The 22,351-nt window shown below is 43.7% G+C and overlaps 1 protein-coding gene across 1 annotated transcript in view; it reads left to right on the plus strand.

Annotated features, from left to right (window-relative positions):
• The first annotated feature begins 7,008 nt into the window (after nt 1–7,008).
• The window catches only part of lsamp (limbic system associated membrane protein), an 811,339-nt gene continuing 795,996 nt past the window's right edge, over nt 7,009–22,351 (plus strand). Inside the window, exon 1 of the mRNA XM_078231994.1 lies at nt 7,009–7,163. Within this exon, the coding sequence (XP_078088120.1) occupies nt 7,009–7,163 (155 nt within the window). The remainder of the gene's footprint in view (nt 7,164–22,351) is intronic.

Raw genomic sequence — 22,351 nt, forward strand, 5'->3', positions numbered from 1 at the left:
AAGACATCAGCCAAACTTAGAACTGGTCATAACCTTTGCATGTCATTGACCATTCTTAAGATGTTATGACTATTCGATGAGAATAAATTACAAAACCATACATTGACCATAAAACCATGGAATCCCTGCAGTTGTGAGGAGGCCATTTAGCCCATTGAGTCTACACCGACCCAGTCCATCTTCCCCCCCTGACCTATCCCCATAACCCCACGCATTTACCATGGCTAATTCACCAAACCTAACACATCTTTGAACACTAAGGGGCAATTTAGCATGGCCAACACACCAAACCTACACATCTTTGGACCGTGGGAGTAAACCGGAGCACCCAGAGAAACCCACGCAGACACAGGGAGAATGTGCAAACTCCACACACAGTCACCCAAGGCCAGAATTGAACCTAGCGCCCCGACACTGTGGTGCAATAGTGCTAACCACAGTGCTACCGTGCTGCCCATTATCCGAATAGGAAAATTTTGCAGAGTTGTGGGAAAAGACAGGGAATTGACAATAAGTGAATTGGTTTTGCAAAGCGCTGGCGCAGACAAGATGGGCTGAGTGATTACCTGAGTATTATAAATGTTTTATGATTCTGTAACTGTGGCCAATAGTAGCAGTTAAAGTTTACCAGGAACAAGATTGCTTTGGGCCTTGATTATCCTGCATTGCTGAGTTTAGGGCAGTGTGGAATCATCTGCTGATATTCAGCACTAACCTGATTAATATAGCACCTTTAACCCGGGTCTCTGGCACTGTGAGGCAGCAGTGCCAACCACTACGAACAATCACAAGAGAGCTACAATCTGCAATTGGAGATTGGCTTTGCATCAAATGGCCAAATTGCGAACACAAACTCACATCATCTGTATCAGGACCAAGTAGTTGCTTGGTACCAATGCTTACCTGTTGGATGACAATACCAAGTTGAATATGAGATGATTGGTAGCAAGCAGACCAAGTTATTTTGAGGACAACAATTATAAGGATACATTTGTTTTTATAATGAGCAACTGTGATGTTGATCATCTGTCTTGAGAAGCTGAACACGCAGAGCCACAACCTCCGGTTCACTCAGTGCCTCGACAACCTTCAAGCTGAAACTTTTATTTTTATTTATTAGTGTCACAAGTGGGCTTACATTAACGCTGCAACTTACTGTTCTTGAAGAAAATGGACACCGTGCCAAAAAAACTTGACGTATATATTTATTTTGGTTGGTTTAGTTTAAGAGCCGGAATTCTACTGTCCTTCCCTGCCTGTAAGAAGTCTCACAACACCAGGTTAAAGTCCAACAGGTTTATTTGGTAGCAAATACCATAAGCTTTCGGAGCAATGCTCCTTCGTCAGATGGAGTGGTCTCTGTTCTCAAACAGGGCACAGACACAGAAATCAAATTACAGAATACTGATTAGAATGCAAATCTCTACAGCCAGTCAGGTCTTAAATGCACAGACAATGTGGGTGGAGGGAGCATTCAACACAGGTTAAAGAGATGTGTATTGTCTCCAGACAGTACAGCTTGTGAAATTGTGCAAGTCCAGCGATTTGCATTCTAATCAGTATTCTGTAATTTGATTTCTGTGTCTGTGCCCTGTTTGAGAACAGAGACCACTCCATGTGACGAAGGAGCATTGCTCCAAAAGCTTATGGTATTTGCTACCAAATAAACCTGTTGGACTTTAACCTGGTGTTGTGAGACTTCTTACTGTGCTTACCCCAGTCCAACGCCGGCATCTCCACATCATGACTTCCCTGCCTGCCACAGAATTGGAGCAGGCAAGGGGCAGACAATGGAAATGTCCGCTGACCTCGGGCGGGATTTTCCAGTCTCGGGTCAAGTGAGGCTGTAAAATCCTGCCATAGTCTTTTACTTTTACACGGGGGGGAAATAAAGTTGTGCTCAGTTGTTCATTGTTTGATTGTTTGTCTTTGTTAACTTTTCACGACATGCTATTTATCAAACCTGGGTATGGTTCGAGAAATAGATACCAAACTGAAGCAAGAAGCTATAAGCTTGTGACAGCAGACATCTTAAAATATTGTAAATAAAACTCCTGCTATACAAATAAGATCTGGTGTCATCTCTGCTTTTCTCCAAGGTACAACACAGCACAGAGACTTCTCAATCTTAACTTTACTGTTCAGAAAAGGCATTGGGGGGGACGGTCTTATGAAAAAAATTCTAAATCTGGAACGAGCATGAAGACAGGAGAGTTTCAGATCCATTTTTTTAGGCAAGTCTACCTGTTGAATCTTAAGCACTCGGTGCATGAAAAAAATCCTGAAATCCGTTTCTCACTAGTAGAGGGAGGGGGCAGGCCATAAATTGCCAGAAAGTTGGCTGAGAGCAACAGAGACCTGTCACATTGCCTCTGCTGCATATAGCTGGCAGGTCTCCATGGCCTAAAACCAACCCCCGCGTGCTACCGCAGGGTCCCATGGCCGATCGAGAGAAACCCCGCCCCCACCCTGGCCAGACCAGCCACCCTCCCAATAACACCAATGCAAAGTGACTGCGGCGCCCCTCTTCCCCGATCGCAACTGCAGAGTGCATAGCAATCCCCTTCTTCTCCCCTCCCCCCCCCCCCACCCCGATTGGCTTGCTCCTGGTCTGGCCCTGCCCCCCTCAGGCCCGGCCCCGAGCACTGCTCAGTGGGCAGTGCCAGGGTGCCAAGCTGGCACTGCCCAAGGGCCACCCCCCCCCCCTTGCCTCCGACTTCCTGGCCTCCAGTTCTACCAGTGAAGTCATGGTCCCAATTGATGGGAGACCATATGTGATCCTCGCCAGAGAGAACCTCCCCCGGCGAGGCCACACAGGCAAGTGAACCCAGACGATTGAGTCCCAGGCTTGCTAATCACAATTAAATGCACATTACAATAAAACTAAATAATGTATTCAGCCTTGCGCCAGAAATGGCTGACCTTGCCAGATATCTGGTGCTGGTAAATTGTAAGAGGTGAGAAATTGAGCGTGAAGCTGACTTCTCAGCACTCTCACGATTGGCCAGTGGACGCGATGGTAAGATTGCCTCAATGGAGTCGAAAGAAGATTTTTCTCCAATAGGCAGAAAGAGAAGTAAGAAGGAACAGGTGAAGAAAATAACCCGCCCATTTGTAAATATTGTGCAAGCTTTTGGGTTAAAAAGGATGTGAAGTAATGATGTGAAAGCCAGCTGATTGGAGTTCCAGTAGCAGTATGTTACAGATGGGCAGATTTTGCTTGAATCCATTGACTCCCAACCATGCAGAGGAGATCAGGAATTTCATTCAGAGAATAGGTCAGGTTATTTTTAACACCTCCTTCTGTCCATTGATAGTGATGCAGTGAGGGCCCGTGGCAGCTTCACTTTCTATCTTGAAGTGACCAAAATAAGAAAGAAATTAAATTAATTTTTTTAATAAAAAGGAGAGTGAAAAAATTAATTTGTGACCAATGGATTAGCCCGATTGCAAAACAAACACAATTTCTCGACAAATGTTCCAGGCTAATAAAACTGAGATAGGCAAATTTAAAATCATGCTTTTTAATTCAGTTTTTAAATTGTCTATAAGTTATGAGCTTGATTGCAAGAAAGAATTTGCATTGATAAAGCACCTTTAGGATGCCCCAAACTGATTTACAGCCAATAAAGCATTTCTGAAGTGTAATTAGAGTTATAATGATGGGAAAAGTGGTAGCCAATTTGTGCACTGCAGAATCCCACAAACAGTGATGAGATGAATTGCCACAAAATCTCTTTGATTGATGGTTGAAGTTCACTCCCCTCCCCTGCTTCAAATAATGCGAAAGGGAGCATTTGAATTCAACTGAGAGGATAGATTGAGTCTAAGCTGAGTACCTCATTTGAAAGATGGCACCAAAACCAGCATGTACTCATTATTGCACTGATGTGTCAGCTTAGATTATGGGCTCAGCTCACTGAAGTGAGATTTGAACTCATATTTTCCTGCCACAAGCACGGATCTCACCACTGACCCAAAGATGACTTCTTATTTGCTTACTGTTTTCAATATACCTGAGACTTGCAGTTGACATACCATTCATTTGGCTTGGAAACTGGAACAGGGCCAGTCTTGTTGGGCTTTATGCTCCAAATTAAATGTGTCTGATTTTGCATTCATAGTTTTACCTTTCCCACGATCTCCCTGCCATGTCCTGACAATCATTTAAATAATGTAAATAAGCAATAGTGCTGCTGTCATGTTAGAACTTGGCAAATGATGCTCACTATGCTTTATTGAGATGTATTTATTTTCAAGTTAAGCCATCTGGCAGAAATATCCATTTTAAAGCAGCCATGAGGTTTCTTGTTTATATTAATCTTATCTGATCTTACTGCCCATTCATGCCCCGCTCCCACTGCAGCGAGGATGGAGAATTTGGCGGCCAGCCAAATCTCTGTTCACCAACAGCAGGATGGGAAAATCCTGTCGGCATGAACAGAGGTAAGATTCTGGCCCTGATGTCTGTTTTAGGTACCCCCAATGAAATTGGGCTGTCTTGAGTGGAACATGCCTTGGACATGCGCCACTCATGTTTTCAAATGTGGTGTAGACAAACCAGTGGCCTTTGTTACTACCATTCCCAGCTCTACAGCTCTCTTGAGAGCTGCAACTAATTTCTGATTTCCTTTCCCCCTTCCATCACCTACTAGGCCCACCCCCTCTCCCATGCCCTGGTACCCACTCTCCCCTCTGCTGGCAAAAGCTAGCTCAACAAAGAACAGCACAGGAAACAGGCCCTTCGGCCCTCCAAGCCTGTGCCGCTCATTGGTCCAACTAGACCATTCATTTGTATCCCTCCATTCCCAGACTGCTCATGTGACTATCCAGGTAAGTCTTAAACTATGCCAGCGTGTCTGCCTCCACCACCCTACTTGGCAGCGCATTCCAGGCCCCCACCACTCTCTGTGTAAAAAACGTCCCTCTGATATCTGAGTTATACCTCGCCCCTCTGACCTTGAGCCCGTGACCTCTCGTGATCGTCACCTCCGACCAGGGAAAAAGCTTCCCACTGTTCACCCTATCTATAGCCTTCATAATTTTGTACACCTCTATTAGGTCTCCCCTCATTCTCCGTCTTTCCAGGGAGAACAATCCCAGTTTACCCAATCTCTCCTCATAGCTAAGACCCTCCATACAAGGCAACATCCTGGTAAACGTTCTCTGCACTCCCTCCAAAGCCTCCACGTCCTTCTGGTAGTGCGGTGACCAGAACTGGACGCATTTCTCCAAATGTGGCGTAACCAGCGTTCTATACAGCTGCAACATCAGACTCCAGCTTTTGTACTCCATACCCCGTCCTATAAAGGCAAGCATACCATATGCCTTCTTCACCACCTTCTCCACCTGTGCTGCCACCTTCAAGGATTTGTGGACTTGCACACCTAGGTCCCTCTGTGTTTCTATATTCTTGATGGCTCTGCCATTTATTGTATAACTCCCCCTTACATTAGTTCTTCCAAAATGCATCACTTCATATTTATCTGGACTAAATTCCATCTGCCATTTCTCCGCCCAATTTTCCAGCCTATCTATATCCTGCTGTATTGTCCGACAATGTTCATCGCTATCCGCAAGTCCAGCCATCTTCGTGTCATCCGCAAACTTGCTGATTACACCAGTTACACCTTCTTCCAAATCATTTATATATATCACAAATAGCAGAGGTCCCAGTACAGAGTCCTGCGGAACACCACTGGTCACAGACCTCCAGCCGGAAAAAGACCCTTCGACTGCTACCCTCTGTCTCCTGTGGCCAAGCCAGTTCTCTACCCATCTAGCCACCTCTCCTTGTATCCCATGAGCCTTAACCTTCTTAACCAACCTGCCATGAGGGACTTTGTCAAATGCCTTACTGAAATCCATATAGACGACATCCACGGCCCTTCCTTCGTCAACCGTTTTTGTCACTTCCTCAAAAAACTCCACCAAATTCGTAAGGCACGACCGCCCCCTTACAAAACCATGCTGTCTGTCACTAATGATCACTGCCCTAACTTCTGCTACTTGAAATGGGAAAGTTGTCTCTGGGGCATGATGGGCACTGTCAGCTTGCTTAAATTATTAAAATGAGATTTTGGGCCAACCTTGGTCCTTCTGTCCACAGCACTGTGCACATTGTTACTTGGGTCCCAGAAATAGGACAGAACCAGTTTCTATCCCCTGATGTAACTGTTAACATTTCAGTAGATAAGTTAATAGAATCCAGTGATCCTATTGATTGAACACAGGCTCAAACTCCTGCAGAGTCACAGGATGTTTCTGTAACAGAGTCCGCATGCTCGAAGAACTCAAATGCAACCGTTTACTAATGGGTGCAGTGTTTGAGTGTACCTGCACTGTTTTAAAATGGGGAACTTCTGCTTACCTTTTATTAAGTGCTTTAATTGATTTTCTGTTACCCAGTGCAAAATGAGTGCGTTCAATCCATAGAGCAATATTATCAGCTGCTTTAGTCAGGCTTCTTTTAGCAAGAACGAAGTGCAACAGATAATGACTGCTGGATTTTGTCTGCATCAGTCATTCACTGCTGAACATTCGGTGTTTTGCAAGCTCAATTCACAAAAAATATTACTTTTGCCAAAAAAAGGGATTTAACTTTATTCCTCACTTTAACAGCTTGGTAAGTTTCTGCCTCAAAGCACAATTCTGTTCTCTGGGTTGAGTTGCCTCAGATGGAGCTGTTGCCATGGTGATGGAGTGGTATCAGACCTTCATCAAGCTTGCTGCCAAAGGGGTGGCTGTGGTGGTGGTGGAGGAGGGGGGGGTGCGGATGGTGGAGGGGGGAGGTGAAGTAAAGAAGCGTGAGGAGGGAAAGCAGTCAATTCACGCTCAGAGCATCGCTTCACATATCTCTTACAAGTGATGCCTCTGCTGTCAGATTAGTGGGAACTCAGCTGGGGCTTGGAATTGCAAAGCTTGCGATTAGTGAAGACAGCTTTAGTGTTGCCACAGTGTTTGGGAGAGCTTTTTCTTTTAGTCCGGCCTGCTCATCCTGTACTGACAATGGTATCTCGGGGTCCTTTTTATCAGCGCCCACTCCCCGTAATCCTTCTGAGATTTCTCTGCCTTCTTCCAACAGGACTGCCGGTTAGAAGCGTGGACTTCTCCAGGGGGACGGACAACATCACTATCAGGCAGGGAGACACGGCTATCCTCAGGTAGGAAACGCAAGTTAATTGTGTGGAACAAAGTATAAACAGTGGCTCATTAATATCCTGTTGCTTTTTCAAATGTTCTGAGGGAATTTATTTATTTGGTTGTGTTTAAAATAATAATCACAGGCTTATGATCTGATAGGGTTCCAATCATCTCCACTCTTAAGCAGGTCATGTTTTTTTCCTGTTCTGCAGCTTGCTTGCAGCCCTGTTTTAAAATGTTGGTGTGGCAGTCGGAACACTACTCTTTAATATGTAAAGATGTAAAAAGAGGATCCATGTGGTGTGAGTTTGAGGCATACTCAGGCATTCAAAGGGTTACATAATAACTGCTTATTGAGAGCCTGGAAGCACAGAATACATAGCGCAAAGCTGTGAATGCTTTGGAGGAAACATTGAGAGATTGTTTTCGTTCGTATGTCCTTTTCAGAAATCTTTTGTGAAAATCCTCTTCCACGTAAGTGCTAGGATGATCAAAAAGCATGAACAATGGGATCAAAGTAACACTTTCTTATCCAAGTGCTTTTTTTAAAAATAAAGAGTAATTCCTGCACACTTGCACCTCTTGGCAGCAGCGAGCTTTGATGCATTTCACTGCTGAAATAACAGATTCAAAAATACAGCCATTCTTGCAGCACATCTCATTTAAAATGATAACTTATACACTGAGACTAGTACAATGTCAACACATATTGCATGTGTGAAACAGACTGCGCTTCTGGCAGAGACAGAGAGGAATAGAAACAGATCACAATGATATTTGTTTGAATTTAGTGAAGAAATGAATCATTTTTGCTTGGATTTCCCTTCTCCTTGTGGGGATGTGGCTCAAAAATGTTTCTGTATAGTAATCATACTTTTGTGTACATATAGGTCCTGTATAGTCTTGTGCACTGAATGTCCACTTATTGTGTAATTCTCCTCAATACAATCCACTATTAAAGATTGAACAAAATCCATTGTTAAGGTTAAAACATATCCAAAACAGGATACTGTGGGGGAGGATTGAATGTACTATCATGGCACTGTCTTGCCACTGAGCAGGTGTTGAGGGGGAGGAGAGAGTCTATACAAAGTTTTTATTAGGATATTAACCCTTTCATTCCCTTTTCTTCCCCTTTCTGTTGTGCATGTTTTCTCTTTTGACTCAGATTATTTTTACCTTCCTATTCTCATTTGCTGAATTCTTCATCTCAGTTGTTCAAACCTATATTTGTTGCACTGGAGGATAGTTGTACATGAGCTGGCAGGTGAACAGATTTAAAACTTGGGAGTTTCCAACCTGAATCTAGAGAGTTAATAGGTGTGGCACTAGCTGGCAAGTCCATCTGACCTCCTCTTTGTGGTAAGCGGATGTGCCACTTGAGGCTTCAGACACATAGATGCTGCTCCATTTTCTCCTTTTCTTCTGATTCATACAAGATTGTAGGTTTCATGACTGGTGGTCACCCTCCATTACCTTGTGCAAGGATCCATTCTTTATGTATATGCCTACGTTGAGTGCCAGCTATTCAGCTGTGTGGGGTATTACAACCACACCTATCCATGGATGCTGGAAGGATCAATAGTTGCTCATCAAGTATGGCACCTCTGAGATTTTTTTTTCTCCTTCTCTAAATCAAGGACACTTAGTTTAATTTTAATTGTAATTGAACCTCCTCCACCCAGTTAAAGTTATAATACCAAACAGACCATGGTTTAAACCTAATATTTGCTTAGCCTGTGTGGTTTAGTTGTGTACTGGACATGTATCATATATTTGTTTTTAGAGTTTATACTTTGATTCATTCAGTATCCCTGTAATATTTCAAAAACTGTGGGGGGAATCTTACCAAAAAATGGCAGTGTTGTTTCCAGTGAGCATACCAGCATGTTTCTCTCCAAAGAAACCAGCCAGTTTTCTCTCCAGATCTTATGACACTGCCAAAAAAAATCAAGGTGGTATGATTCACACCGTCATACAGGGGAGCAGGGCCTAAACATGCTGACAAAACCTTGCTGCTCAGAGATCTGAGCACAATTTTTAGAGAGCACACCTATCAGAACTGAGACAACCTGGCCCTACCACCACCTCCAGGCCACCACGGAGGTCTGAGGGGACATCCTCCCCACCCCCGATCGGAGTCAGCACTACTCTAACCACCAGCCCCCAATCATCAATCTCTTCCCCTCCGCCCACTCTGATCATTGACCACTTCTCTACCCTCGCCACAAGCATCAGCCCCTCTGTTCCCCTCCACCAATCATCAGCCCCTTCTTACCCCCCCCCCCCCCTTCCCTGATCATCGGCACCTTCCCACCTTCTTCCCCCCCACCAGGCTGAGCTGGCATCTATCTCCATCCCCCGCCTCCTCCCCAGCAGCCATTGCTGGCATCCCCATCTCTTCGGTCTGCTCCCGGCCACCTCCACTTCAGAATGAATTCTCACCCCCCCAATCCCCATCAGACTCCCATTGGGGCCCATCCCTTGGCACAGGTTGCCACTGCAAGATTGGGATTGCCAGGGGGCATTGTCGGGACATTTCCGGCCATGTCCCTCTTCTCCGGGGTTAAACTCACCTTTGCACCCCGGGGAGGCCTCCATGAGAGGTCAAGTCCAGGTGAATCTGTTGTAAGTGGTGCCGGTGTGATGGCACATCGGCACCCGCTGAAAATCTGGTGGGGGGGAATTCCCTGAGAGAACGCTCACTAATGACATGCTAGTACATTAAAATGAGCTTCTCTAGTCCCGCAGTGTGTTTCACGCGACTCCATCAGTGAGGGTCGCTAAGGTTGGAACTCAGAAACTCGCTGATGTGAATCGCGCCCCCCCGATTTTGAGCACATGCTGCCATTCCCGCAGACAGAGAGTGCGGACTCAAAATCACCTCCGATGTTGAAAAGGGTGTTGTTTGCTCAAATGGTTGGGTGAAGCCGGGTGGGGAGTTGGTCAAGAGGAGTGGGCTGGCTGACAAAACAGAAATGTTGTTTTAGTCCAGAGGAGTTTTTACAGGGCTATGCACCAGAATTCTCCACTGTGGGCGGCAGCATGGCCGGGGGGGAATCCCCTCTGGAATCCGGCCTGTCCCATATCCGGCCTGCCCCAACCTCACAATGATTTTACGGTGAGGTGGGGGGATTGGGGGGGGAAGGGGGCAGTTGGGTGTGGGGGCTCAGAGCAAGGCCTCAGATTGGAAGCCTGTCCTTGCCCCACTTGTGGCCCTTAAGTGGCCACTTAAGGACTGTTTATCACCCAGCTGCAATATTTAGGCTGGTGAGCAGATTGAAGCTCCATGAGGGAAACCTAAAAATAAAAAGGATTGGATCTTGGGTAGGAAGTTGGCTGCAGGGATGGTATGGAGGTGCACCCATTAAGAGCTCCCCCCCATAATGTCTGTTTTCCTCGGGATCTCCCTCTCCTCCCACTTCAGTCTATCCCCTGTGACTCTGATCCCCCTCCCCCAGGTCTTCCCTACCCTCCCCAACTTAGGACCCCTGACCCTCACCTGGGTTTCAGGTTCCCAGGAACTGGTCTCAGACAGCCCTGTGCAGTTCCTCTTTGTGCCACTACAGCACTGTTGCTGCAGGAACTGGAACATTACTGGTTATTCTGAATGGCTGTTAACTCTTCCTCCTAAGTGAGGGCCAGGAGTCCCGCCTACTGTGAATCAAGACTTATTCAAGCATAAATTGGCGACAGTGCGGCTGGAGTTGGCATCCCCGTCAACTTTCCAAATGGTGGAAAACACATCCCCACCATCTTAAAAATTCAGGCTATGATGGTTTTTAAAATATTAATCTTTACATCTTTTATGTGAATTATTGGTCAGATCAAAATGAAAGTGTAAAACGATAAACTTTTGGTACTAAGTCACATCATCATTGGGACCCTAAGTTCAATTTTGGCAGTGGTAAATCAGCTGATTACATCCAGAGTGATAGTGGTCTTGCTATTCTTGGGATTTATTCTTGAGCCAAGCAGGATATTACCTGGGTGTTTTGGTCCTGTTCATTATCATTGACTCCTATTGTAAAGATCAAACAAAATGTCAAGTCTTGAGTATATTACCCCCACTTCACCCATTAAAAACAAGCACTTACTTTGGGAGTGACTGGAAAGCCTCCTTATCTGCACAAATGTACTCCAACATGTACCACAGCCTTCAAGGATAATTGAGGAATTGCAGTATACTATTTAAGATTATCTTGTGTAATCATGCATCCATTCAAGAGAGTTTGCAGGTTATGGAGTTAATGCTGCCATTCATTGATAAGCATGATGTGGAGATGCCGGCGTTGGACTGGGGTGAACACAGTAAGAGTTTTAACAACACCAGGTTAAAGTCCAACAGGTTTATTTGGTAGCAAATACCATTAGCTTTCGGAGCGCTGCTCCTTCGTCAGATGGAGTGGAAATCTGCTCTCAAACAGGGCACAGAGATACAAAATCAAGTTACAGAATACTGATTAGAATGCGATTCACATTCTAATCAGTATTCTGTAACTTGATTTTGTGTCTCTGTGCCCTGTTTGAGAGCAGATTTCCACTCCATCTGACGAAGGAGCAGCGCTCCAAAAGCTAATGGTATTTGCTACCAAATAAACCTGTTGGACTTTAACCTGGTGTTGTTAAAACTCTTACTGTATTCATTGATAAGCTCAGATCGAGGTGATTCGTGGTTGAAATAATATAGCTCCATGCTGCAAAGAATCATGCCTTCTGTTCAATTTTCTTCAGAATCCATTCAAAAATTGTGTTGGGAATGTTACACTGGCACATGCACATAGGATAGGATATTAATTGTTGCATGCCCCAATATTGAATCTTAATTGCACTGACAAAGGCAGCATCTTAGATGTGCTTTGTCTGGGGGAGAGGGAAGATTTGTAGATTATTTGGATGTACCTCTCCAGGTGGGCCACCAGTGGAGAAGAGGTGACTGCAGCTGTTAGCTTGTAGGTTCCTTGCTGCCTGCTAGTTCAGCTCGGGAGTAGCTTGCTGCCTATAAAAAGGCAAAGTGTGAAAATTTATCTGAAAACCAATGATCTCCCCAGGTACCTGCCTTGCTACAGAAATTGGGCAGGAGACATACATAAGCACAAAGAAAATGGGGTGGGCCTCATCTGACTAAAATACGAAAAAGAAAAGCAATAGATAAATAGTCTAGATTTTAATCTGGCTGCGACTATATGAGGACTGTTATCACTCTGATACCTTCAAAAGAGAAACATTGGTCTAATCTGATTAGTTGTGCATAACAGACAGTGGCAACTCAGTGACTCAGCAAACTTTAACTTGTCAGAAGCTTCCAGATGTAAGATCAAAACAGATTGGGGACACTAATGTGAGTTGTGCTGTCGTACTTGTGATTTTCTTTTCCATAAATTAGCAAGCCTTGTTCAAGCCAATTCATCCCTTGACTAACTGTAATGTTGGTGTTTGGCAGAGACAAGAGAGCATGGCCAATAAAAAGCTTCGAACTACTAAATGCACTCTTCTGCTTTATTGGACAGTAATATGGATTTAGTGGCCAGATTTAGTCTTAATCAACAAAATCTTCATTCACTTTGATCAAGAAGCCAGATAAAAGATTTTGATTACAAACATTTATCGCAAAATTGTACTCCAGAGGGATAAGGGGGGGTGGGGGGGGGGGGGGGGGGGGGGGCGGGCGGGGGGGGGGGCGGGGCGGGGGGGGGGGCACTGTCTGTGTTGATAAATGCCATGACAAGTCTTTCCTCTTTCAATTTGGAAATTGTATTTTTTTGGAACTGTTGACACTCCCAACAACATCCATTCTTGGAAGGATGTGGCAAATTTAACTATTTTTGGATTAAAATGTGAATATCAAAATGTTGCCCAAAGTGGAAAGATGAAACATGGAAGCAGATCCTTCTCCCTCATCCCATTCCCCTACCTCTTCCGCCACTTCTCAATTTTTCTACCTTGTCTCTTGGAAGTGCTGACTCTTTCTGAAATGGCTGCTTGGATTCCTGACATCCCTTGCCCTTTTATTTCTTGATAAAAATGACCATTATATTTCAGCTTGACTTTGTCGCAGTTGAGAGTTTGTTCCACTAGGCGGGTGGGGCACAATTGAACTCAATACTATCTTCCATTGAATTGTGGGAAGAGCCAGTTAAGTAATCAGTATTGGAAACTGACTGATTTACCCATCTTAGCACAGGATCACCAAGCCAAATGTGGATGTTACAACTGCAATTACAGCTGAAGTAAATTAATGAAACAAAAATTAAGATATTTTGGTTTGTATGTTTAAGGTACCTATTGTCTTAAGTAAATGAATTATTGTAAAGGTGTGGAGGGAGACACATATGATTGAACTGTGCATAATGTTAACTGTTATACAGTGAAATACATACATATATTTGCTGTATCTAAGGGAATTTTTGTTGCCCTCTTTGTCTTTTCTTGGGAATTTTGCAAGTATAAACTGACAATTTGGTTGTGGTAAAATATTATCTATATGGTCTGTAAGTACATGCAGCACTTCCTATTCATCATGTCACGTAGTGAAATGCTGTGATGATCTCTGCAAAATGTTTGCTACTCGGGGGCCTCTAACCAGCAAAGCAACCGGGACAGACTGAAATATATGAAAGTTTGCAGATGTGTTTCAACACACTATTGATGGAATACAGGCAGTTGAGTAAATCAATGCTTGCAATGAATAATTGTGAAATTTTCTATGATATGATTAATGATTTGGATGAGAATTTGGGATGGTTAGTAAGTTTGCAGATAACCGCAAGATTGGTGGATAATGAAGAAGGTTATCTATGATTGCAATGGGATTTTGATCAATTGGGCCAAAGGGCTGATAAATGGCAGATGGAGTTTAATTTAGATAATTGCAAGGTGATGCATTTTGGTAGATCGAACCAGGGCAGGACTTACTCAGTTAATGATAGGGCATTTGGGGAGAGTTATAGAACAAAGAGATCTAGGGGTACAGATTCATAGCTCCTTGAAAGTGAAGTCACAGGTGGACACGGTGGTGCAGAAGGCATTCGATATGCTTGGTTTCATTGGTCAGAACATTGAATACAGGAGTTGGGACATCTTGTTGAAGTTGTACAAGACATTGGTAAGGCCACACTTGGAATACTGTGTACATTTCTGGTCATCCTGTTATAGAAAGGATATTATTAAACTAGGAAGAGTACGGAAAGGATTTACTAGGATGCTACTGGGACTTGATGGTTTGAGTTATAAGGAAAGGCTGGATAGAACGGGACTTTTTCCTCTGGCTTAGGGGTGATCAAATCGAGGTCTACAAAATAATGAGGGGCACAGATCAGTTAGATAATCAACATCCTTTCCCGAAGGTAGGGGAGTCTAAATCTAGAGGGCATAGATTTAAGGTGCGAAGGGAGAGATACAAGAGGGTCCAGTGGAACAATTTTTTCACAGAGGCTGGTGAGTGTCTGGAACAAGCTGCCAGAGGTAGTAGTAGAGGTGGGTACAATTTTGTCCTTTAAAAAGCATTTAGACAGGTACATGGGTAAGATTAGCATAGAGGGATGTGGGCCAAATGCGGGCAATTGAGACTAGGTTTGTGGTAAAAAGAAGATGCATGAACAAGTTGGGCCGAAGGGCCTGTTTCCATGCTGTAAACCCCTATGACTCTATAAACATTTTATTTACAGAAGATATTGTAGTGTATAATGCAAGTGACATTAGCTTTACACGTTTGCTGCTTAACTTGGCACATTTGCTGCTGCGTATTCTTGAGGTAATTTTATGAATTGGTAATTATTTTGAATTGGAATTAAACACTTGAGGTGAGTAGAGTTTATTTGAAAACTGGATGTCTGCCTCGATGCTCACTATTTATTCCCAGCAAAAAAAATGTTCAAATCATGGGGAATGCAAACAAAATGTATTTACCCTATTTTGCCATACTGTCAGTCAAGTTGAAAATGCAGGCCTGAAATCAATGAAAATGAAAAATGACAGTCTATTTGGTATGGCCCAGCCATAAAAATGAAAATTCATCACTCAAATTTCTTCAATTTCTTTCTCGTAACTTATACCCCTGACATTTGGGACTTGCCCTCATGGCGTTTCTCTGTACTGCCTCCTGTGCTTGAATGTCTCTCTCATTTCTTGATGGTCAGAAATGGTCAGAAAATTTAGGATTTGGCCTGACTAGATAATTTTGAAATTTGTTCATTACCTCAAATTTATGCTGTACAATTTTTTTAGTTGTGTAATCCAACATCTACTTGACATTGCTGATTGCTGCTCTACAGATGTTGATTATTGAAGGTTAACTGTTCCAAGATTTTTTTTGCTTCAATTTTTGCTATCTCAACACCATTGATGGAGTAAGCGTGTTATCTGTTTTTCTTCCCTGTGTGTGGTACTTTAGATCCTTGCCTGTACTGAATTAAATTTACCATTGTTCTTCTGACTTACATATCTTGTCTAATTTGTCCATAATTTCTGAGTAAGTACTGCCCCTTCTAATGAGGTATTCTTTCCAAGTTTGCTCCATTTCACATTGAGTTTCTGAAGTTATTTGTAAATTAGAAACAGCAGAATATATCAGGACTGAGGTCCTGATATATCACAGTCATTATTACCCATATTTTTATTGGAAAAACTTTGTTTGGACTGTGTATGCTGCTCATCCTTTCCTTGTGAAAATTTGGTGAAAGTATTCATCCAGAATATTTGGTATTAATGCTCATCCACAAAATCAAGCCTCATTTCCTTTGGTTTTCACCTCTTCTGTCACTACCCTCTCATCACCTTAAGGTAATGCACAAATTTTTGCTGGTATCCTTAGTTGCTTCTGCTGTATTTTTGCCCAAGTCATGCCTCTCAGATCAAATCTGTTTCTGCAATTTCTTGTATTCATCCCCAATGGGCCCTTTCTCCTATCTCGCTGCAGGTTTCCTGCTTCAACAGGCATTGCTTTGTCGATTCATTTTGGGAAACGTTTGTTTAATCGGAACTTGTTGGTTTTAAGAATGTATTCTTGCTGCATTCACAGCACTTCATCTTGAGAGGCAATCCATTAACCATGACTGAAGTGTTCTTGACAACTTTCTGGAATGTATTTGTTGTTCCCTTATTTTATTGCATTTAATCCTTTTTAAAAGTATATGCCTTGTTTCTGGTCTTAGATATTTCTGACTGCCAGATCATGTTAATTGTTTATCCTTCAGTGGTTGGTTTTCCCACTGACAACATTTCTTGTACATCTTCTGGATCATTTATGAATTAAGATGTGTTCTGTGTGTTATGGCTTCCTTTATACATTGGGTCAAGAAGCAGACATTAACTGAATTAGTTTCAGGAAACTGCACCATCAGTTGTCTAGAGGAATACAGGGGAAGATCAAACAGAAAAAGAAAGTGAATGATAGTCACAACTAGCTAAGCACTCCAGATAGCCTAGACTAATATAGGAAGTGCAGGGACAAAATAAAAAAGAAAATAAGGAAATCAAAGAGAGGGCATGAAAAAAGATTAGCAAGTAAAATTAAAGAAAATCCAAAAATATTTTACCGGTATATTAATGGTAAAAGGTTAGTTAATGGAAGAAATGCATCCTATCATAGATGAAGAAAGGGACTTTTGTGTAAATGCAGAGGCTGTGAGAAGGGTTTTATATGAATATTTTGTCTCTGTTACGAAGTGTGAAAACCCCAATGACTTACATGGGGAGACCTCCCTATAGGACTTGTTGAAAATGAGCTTCCTGGAGATTTGTAATTAACCAACCAGATGGAGCTCATAAACTGAGCCCTTTTTAAAGCAGGCCCCTGAGTGGGTCCTTATCCCTTTTTGTCCCAGTTGGGACCAGTTGTGTTCACCACAGGCTTGTGTTTTTTGTTTTATTTCATTTTGTGCAATAAAAGCACTATTCCTTTACAATTGACTCCTGAGTTATATTACAAAGGGAAGGGATGATGCAGATGTAGTAGACCAGGAGGAACACTATGAGATATTGGACAGGATAATCATAAAGAGAGAGGAAGTACTCGAAGAGTTGGAATCCTTGAAAGTTAATAAGTCGCCAGTGCCAAATGGATTGTTTCCAAGGCTGCTGAAGGAGGTCAGGGTGGAGATAGCAGATGTTCTGAGAATGATTTTCCAATCCTCACTAGATACAGGGGAGATACTGGAGGACTGGAGAAATGCAAATATAGTTCCATTGTTTTAGAAGGGATCTAAGGAAATGCCAAACAATTTTAGGCCAAATAGTCTTACATAGGTAAGACTATTTGGAATTATTGGAATCAATTCTGAGAGATGAGATTAACTGTCATGTAGAAAAGCATGTACTAGTCAGGAATGGTGAGCATGGATTTGGTAAAGGAAGGTATTGCCTCACAAGTTTGATTGAATTTTTTGAGGAAGTGACAGGAGGGAAGGATGAAATTAGCACAATGGATGTTCTGTACATGGATTTTAGCCAGATGTTTGACAAGGTCCCCATGGCAGATTGGTCAAAAGAGTAAAAGCCCATGGAATAAAGGATAATGTGGCAAACTGAATAAAAAGCTGGCAAAGTAACTGGAAACAAAAGGGTAATGGTCAATGGATGCCCTTGCGAATGGGAAGTTGTTTCAAGCGGCGTTCCACAGGGTTCAGTGTTAGGACCCTTACAATTTGTATTATGAGTTGACAATTTGGACGTGAATGTAAGGGGCACAATTGGGAAATTTGCAGACAACCATTGTTCCTGTTTTGTCTCCTCCCATTGCCTAATATTATTAATGGTATTTGGCCGTGTATCCTATGGATCCTTCTGAGGCATCTGTGGTGATGAATTGAATTTTTATTAACGTTGTTTTGATGGTGCATTATAGTTGCTGAAAATTATTTATAAAATTTAATTCATTTTGCAGCCCTTCAGGATATTTCTGAGGGATTGATAAAGTGCTTTGCAAACTTAATCATATCTTGAGAGCATCTTCTCAGTGAGGGCAGACATCAATGGTGAAACTCAAAATCACCACCAGCGTGCCATCTGAGCACAAAAATGTTTGATGACAAAGACCCCAAACCTGGCACCAAGCTCATGGTCTACAGGGCTGCACTGCTACCTGCCGCCTGCATGCACCAGAAACATGGAAAACATACAGCCAACACCTTTAATCTCTGCAGAAATATCACCAGTAATGTTTAACAGTGGCACAGTGGTCAGCATGCGTGGGTTTCCTCCGGGTGCTCCGGTTTCCTCCCACAGTCCAAAAATGTGCGGGTTAGGTTGATTGGCCAGGTTAAAAATTGCCCCTTAGAGTCCTGGGATGTGTAGGTTAGAGGGATTAGCGGGTAAATATGTGGGGGTAGGGCCTGGGTGGGATTGTGGTCGGTGCAGACTCGATGGGCCGAATGGCCTCCTTCTGTACTGTAGGGATTCTATGATTTCTATGAAAACACTGGAACACCCGAGCTAACAGTGCTGCCTCTCAGCGCCAGGGACCCAGGTTCGATTCCCGGCTTGGGTCACAGTCTCTGTGGAGTTTGCACAGCATATCCCCTGTGTCTGTGTGGATTTCCTCTGGATGCTCTGGTTTCCTCCCACAGTCATGATGTGGAGATGCCGGTGTTGGACTGGGGTAAACACAGTAAGAAGTTTAACAACACCAGGTTAAAGTCCAACAGGTTTATTTGGTAGCAAAAGCCACACAAGGTTTCGAGGCTCTAAGCCCCTTCTTCAGGTGAGTGAAGAAGGGGCTTAGAGCCTCGAAAGCTTGTGTGGCTTTTGCTACCAAATAAACCTGTTGGACTTTAACCTGGTGTTGTTAAACTTCTTACTGTGTTCCTCCCACAGTCCAAAGATGTGCACGTTAGGTGGATTGAGAGCGGGTAAATGGAGTTGAAATCAACCATGATTGAATGGTGGAGTGGACTCGATGGGCCGAATGGCCTTACTTCCGCTCCTATGTCTTATGGTCTTATGATTGGTCATGCTAAATTCTCCCTCAGTGCACCCGAACAGGTGCCGGACTGTGGCGAGTAGGGGATTTTCACAATAACTTTATTGCAGTGTTAATGTATGCCTACTTGTGACTAATAAATTAACTTCCTGAAAAATTCTGCAGATTTAATGTCAGGAGAGGCACTGCGATACCAGTATCCTCTCTCAGACCACATTCCCAGAATTGAGGCACTGGTTATGGTCAATTAGCTACATTGGGTGGGCCACATCATTCACATGACTGACACAAAACTCCCAAAACAGACTCTCTACTTTGAGCTTTTTCATGACTAGCAGTTACAAGGAGGGCAAAGGAACCATTTTAGGGAGGTCCTCAAAGCTTCTCTGAAAAAATACAATATCCCCACACATTGGTGGGAATCTGCTGCTCGATGCCGCCTAAACTGGAGATGAAGCATCTATGAAGATGCCAACCATTCGGAACGTCTCCGATAGGCCCAGGTGGAGGCCAAGCACAGACAGTGGAAGAAGCATGCCAAAATCTGAGCATCCCACCCATCCACATCGTCAAACACTACCTGTCCGACCTGTGGCAGACTGCTTGAATCAAACATTGGATTTTGTTGTCACCTCAGAACCCACAACTTCAGAGTAGAAGAAAGTCGTCTTTAGTCCTGACAGACTGACCAAGAAGAAGAATATTTATTTTTATATTTGGAGTTTTTCTTGGGATTGCAGATCTGAACCAATGACTAGGAAATCAGGATAAGTGGATTTCTGTTTGTTTTGTCCCTGAAACTATTGTTTTAAATAATCCTTTTTGCTTCTTGCCTTACTTATTTTTGCTTTTATTGAATTTAATTTCTACCTATTAAATGTATAAAAGGCACAATCCTATTGTGCAGATTTATCTTTCCTTCTTACAATGCTTAACTTGAAGGGTATGGATGAATCCTGCCTGTAATTGAAAGGGTCCACTTCACCTCACCACACGAGTTGCACAAGGCCAATGTGATATTCAGCATTGAAAATTTTGCATCAGGTACCGTATGTGAAAAAGACTCCATCTTAACAGTCCCAAAACTGAAGTCTGTCATGACAGAGATACCAAAGAAAATTGATGGGAGAGCAGCAGAATTCTGCAAAGTGAAGAATGGATGATAACATTAGAGGTATCTGCTCCTGACTCTAGGGCACGGTGATCTTACTGGCTCGTCATGACGGTAAGATGGCACAATCCAGTTTTTCGCCTCTCACGTTCTTCCCAGCCCTGGACTGCTGACAGAGAGGGCGTGAGGCTGATTAAAATATTTAAATCAATTTTTTAATGTGATTAGTGAACCCAGGACAGAAACGTCGGGGTTCACTTGCCTTAACGGCCTCGCTGGTGGAGGTCATCATCGGCGAGGGTCACGTATGGACCCCACCAATGTATCATGGTTCCAATCAGCCCGGGGTGGTGGTATCAGGGTGGCGATCAGCCAGGGAGGCCAGTGGCTGGGGGGGGCAGTGTTCCCAGGGATGCAAGGGGTGCGATATCTCAGGGAGATGGGGGAGTGATATATCTTCAAGCACAGAACACTGAGAGATCGTGCATGTGCAATTCTGCCCTCGAGCTGTCATCAGCCAGCCTTCCAGTGAGAATAGAATCCGTCCACTCCCCCTACTGGTGTGAATTACATTTTGCCTTTTTTTGTACTAAGTGGCATAAGATCGTGTCTGAAAGCTCATTGAAAAGAATTGACATGATTCTCTCCATTTTCATGCTAATTTGGCACTTAGAATATTTTTGGTAAGATTGCCCCCTACGACTTTAATTAAAGATCATGGTATTTAGGTTTCCTTCAGCAGTGATTCCATAGGGGCTGATTTTGAGCCTGCACTCTCCGTCTGCGGAAATGGCAGCATGTGCCCAAATTCCAGAGGGTGTGATTTGCGCTGGCAAGTTTCTGAGTTCTAATCTTACTGCCCCTCACCGGTGTAGGGGCAAAATACATCGGGACCTCAGAAAGCTCATTTTGATACATTAGCATATCATTCACAAGCACTCTCCCCGGGATTTCCCCTCTGAACTGGATATTCAGCAGGCACCGGTGTGCTGTCATGCCAATGCCATTTACAACAAGTTCACCTGGACATGAACCTGTCATAGGGGTCACCCCGGGGGGAGGGGGCGGGGCAGGGGCTAAAGCTGAGTATAGCTCCCGGGGGAGAGGGACATGACCAGGCAGTCGTTGGCAATGTCCCCCAGTATAGATTGGTACTGCCAAGTTGGCATGGTGCCAACCTGGAAGTTCCAACCTTGCAGTGCCATCTTGTGCCAAAGGATGCCCCCCACCCCTCCCAGTGTGAACCTCATGGGGGGGGGGCATTCATTTAGATGTGGTGGTGGCTGGGAGCAATGGCTGTTGTGGGTGGTGGGGTGGCAGAGGTGGCTGCCAGCTCAAACTGTGTGGAGGGGAAAAGGTGGGAAGGTGCTGATGAATGTGGGGATGGTGAGAAGGGGCTGATGATTGATGGGGGAGTAGAGATGTGTTGACTCCGATCCAGATTGGGGAGGGGGGCCCCTGAGACTTCTGTGGTGAGCTGGGGTGTGAAGGTTTACTCAGGTTCTGATTGAGGCTCTCTTTAAAGATGGCGTCCTGATCTCTGAGCAGCAGAGTATTGTTGCTGTGTTGAGGCCCCACTCCCTATGATGGCACGAAATGCACACCCTTAATTTTCTTTGGCAGAGTGTTGTAAAATTTGGAGAGAAATCCAACCATTTTCTCTGGAGAGAAACATGCCGGTTTTCTCGCTGAAAATAACACTGCAATTGTTTGGTAAGATTTATCCATGGTTTCTGTCCTAAATTGCTGACATGTCTTGAAAGGGAGATGAGGTACTTTTTACAAGTTAGTTTGAGATTGTGAAATGTCAAGGCAGGGAGGATATAGATATATGGCACAGGAGCAGTCCATGCGGCCTACCCAATCCAAGCCAGATGTTGAGAGAAAATGTACGTTGATGAGTCACCAGCTTCAGGGTATGTTGGTGACAGGACTGCCAATCAATACAAGATGGTTAAGGGGATTCAAGTAAAATAGTTCTTGTATTGGTGGACAACTGCCATATTGCAGTCCAGATTGGGTTTCACTTGTTTTGTGATCTAACTAACAAGTTGGATTTGGTCTCCTATTCCTTCACCCGACTGTAACAAAACCCATTTTCATTTTTGCTCCTATATCCTCTTGATAGTACTGCCATTTGTAGCTTATCAAACAGTCTAAAAATGACATAGCACATCTGC

Source organism: Mustelus asterias, chromosome 17, assembly GCF_964213995.1.
Source record: "Mustelus asterias chromosome 17, sMusAst1.hap1.1, whole genome shotgun sequence".
Lineage (NCBI taxonomy): Eukaryota > Metazoa > Chordata > Chondrichthyes > Carcharhiniformes > Triakidae > Mustelus > Mustelus asterias.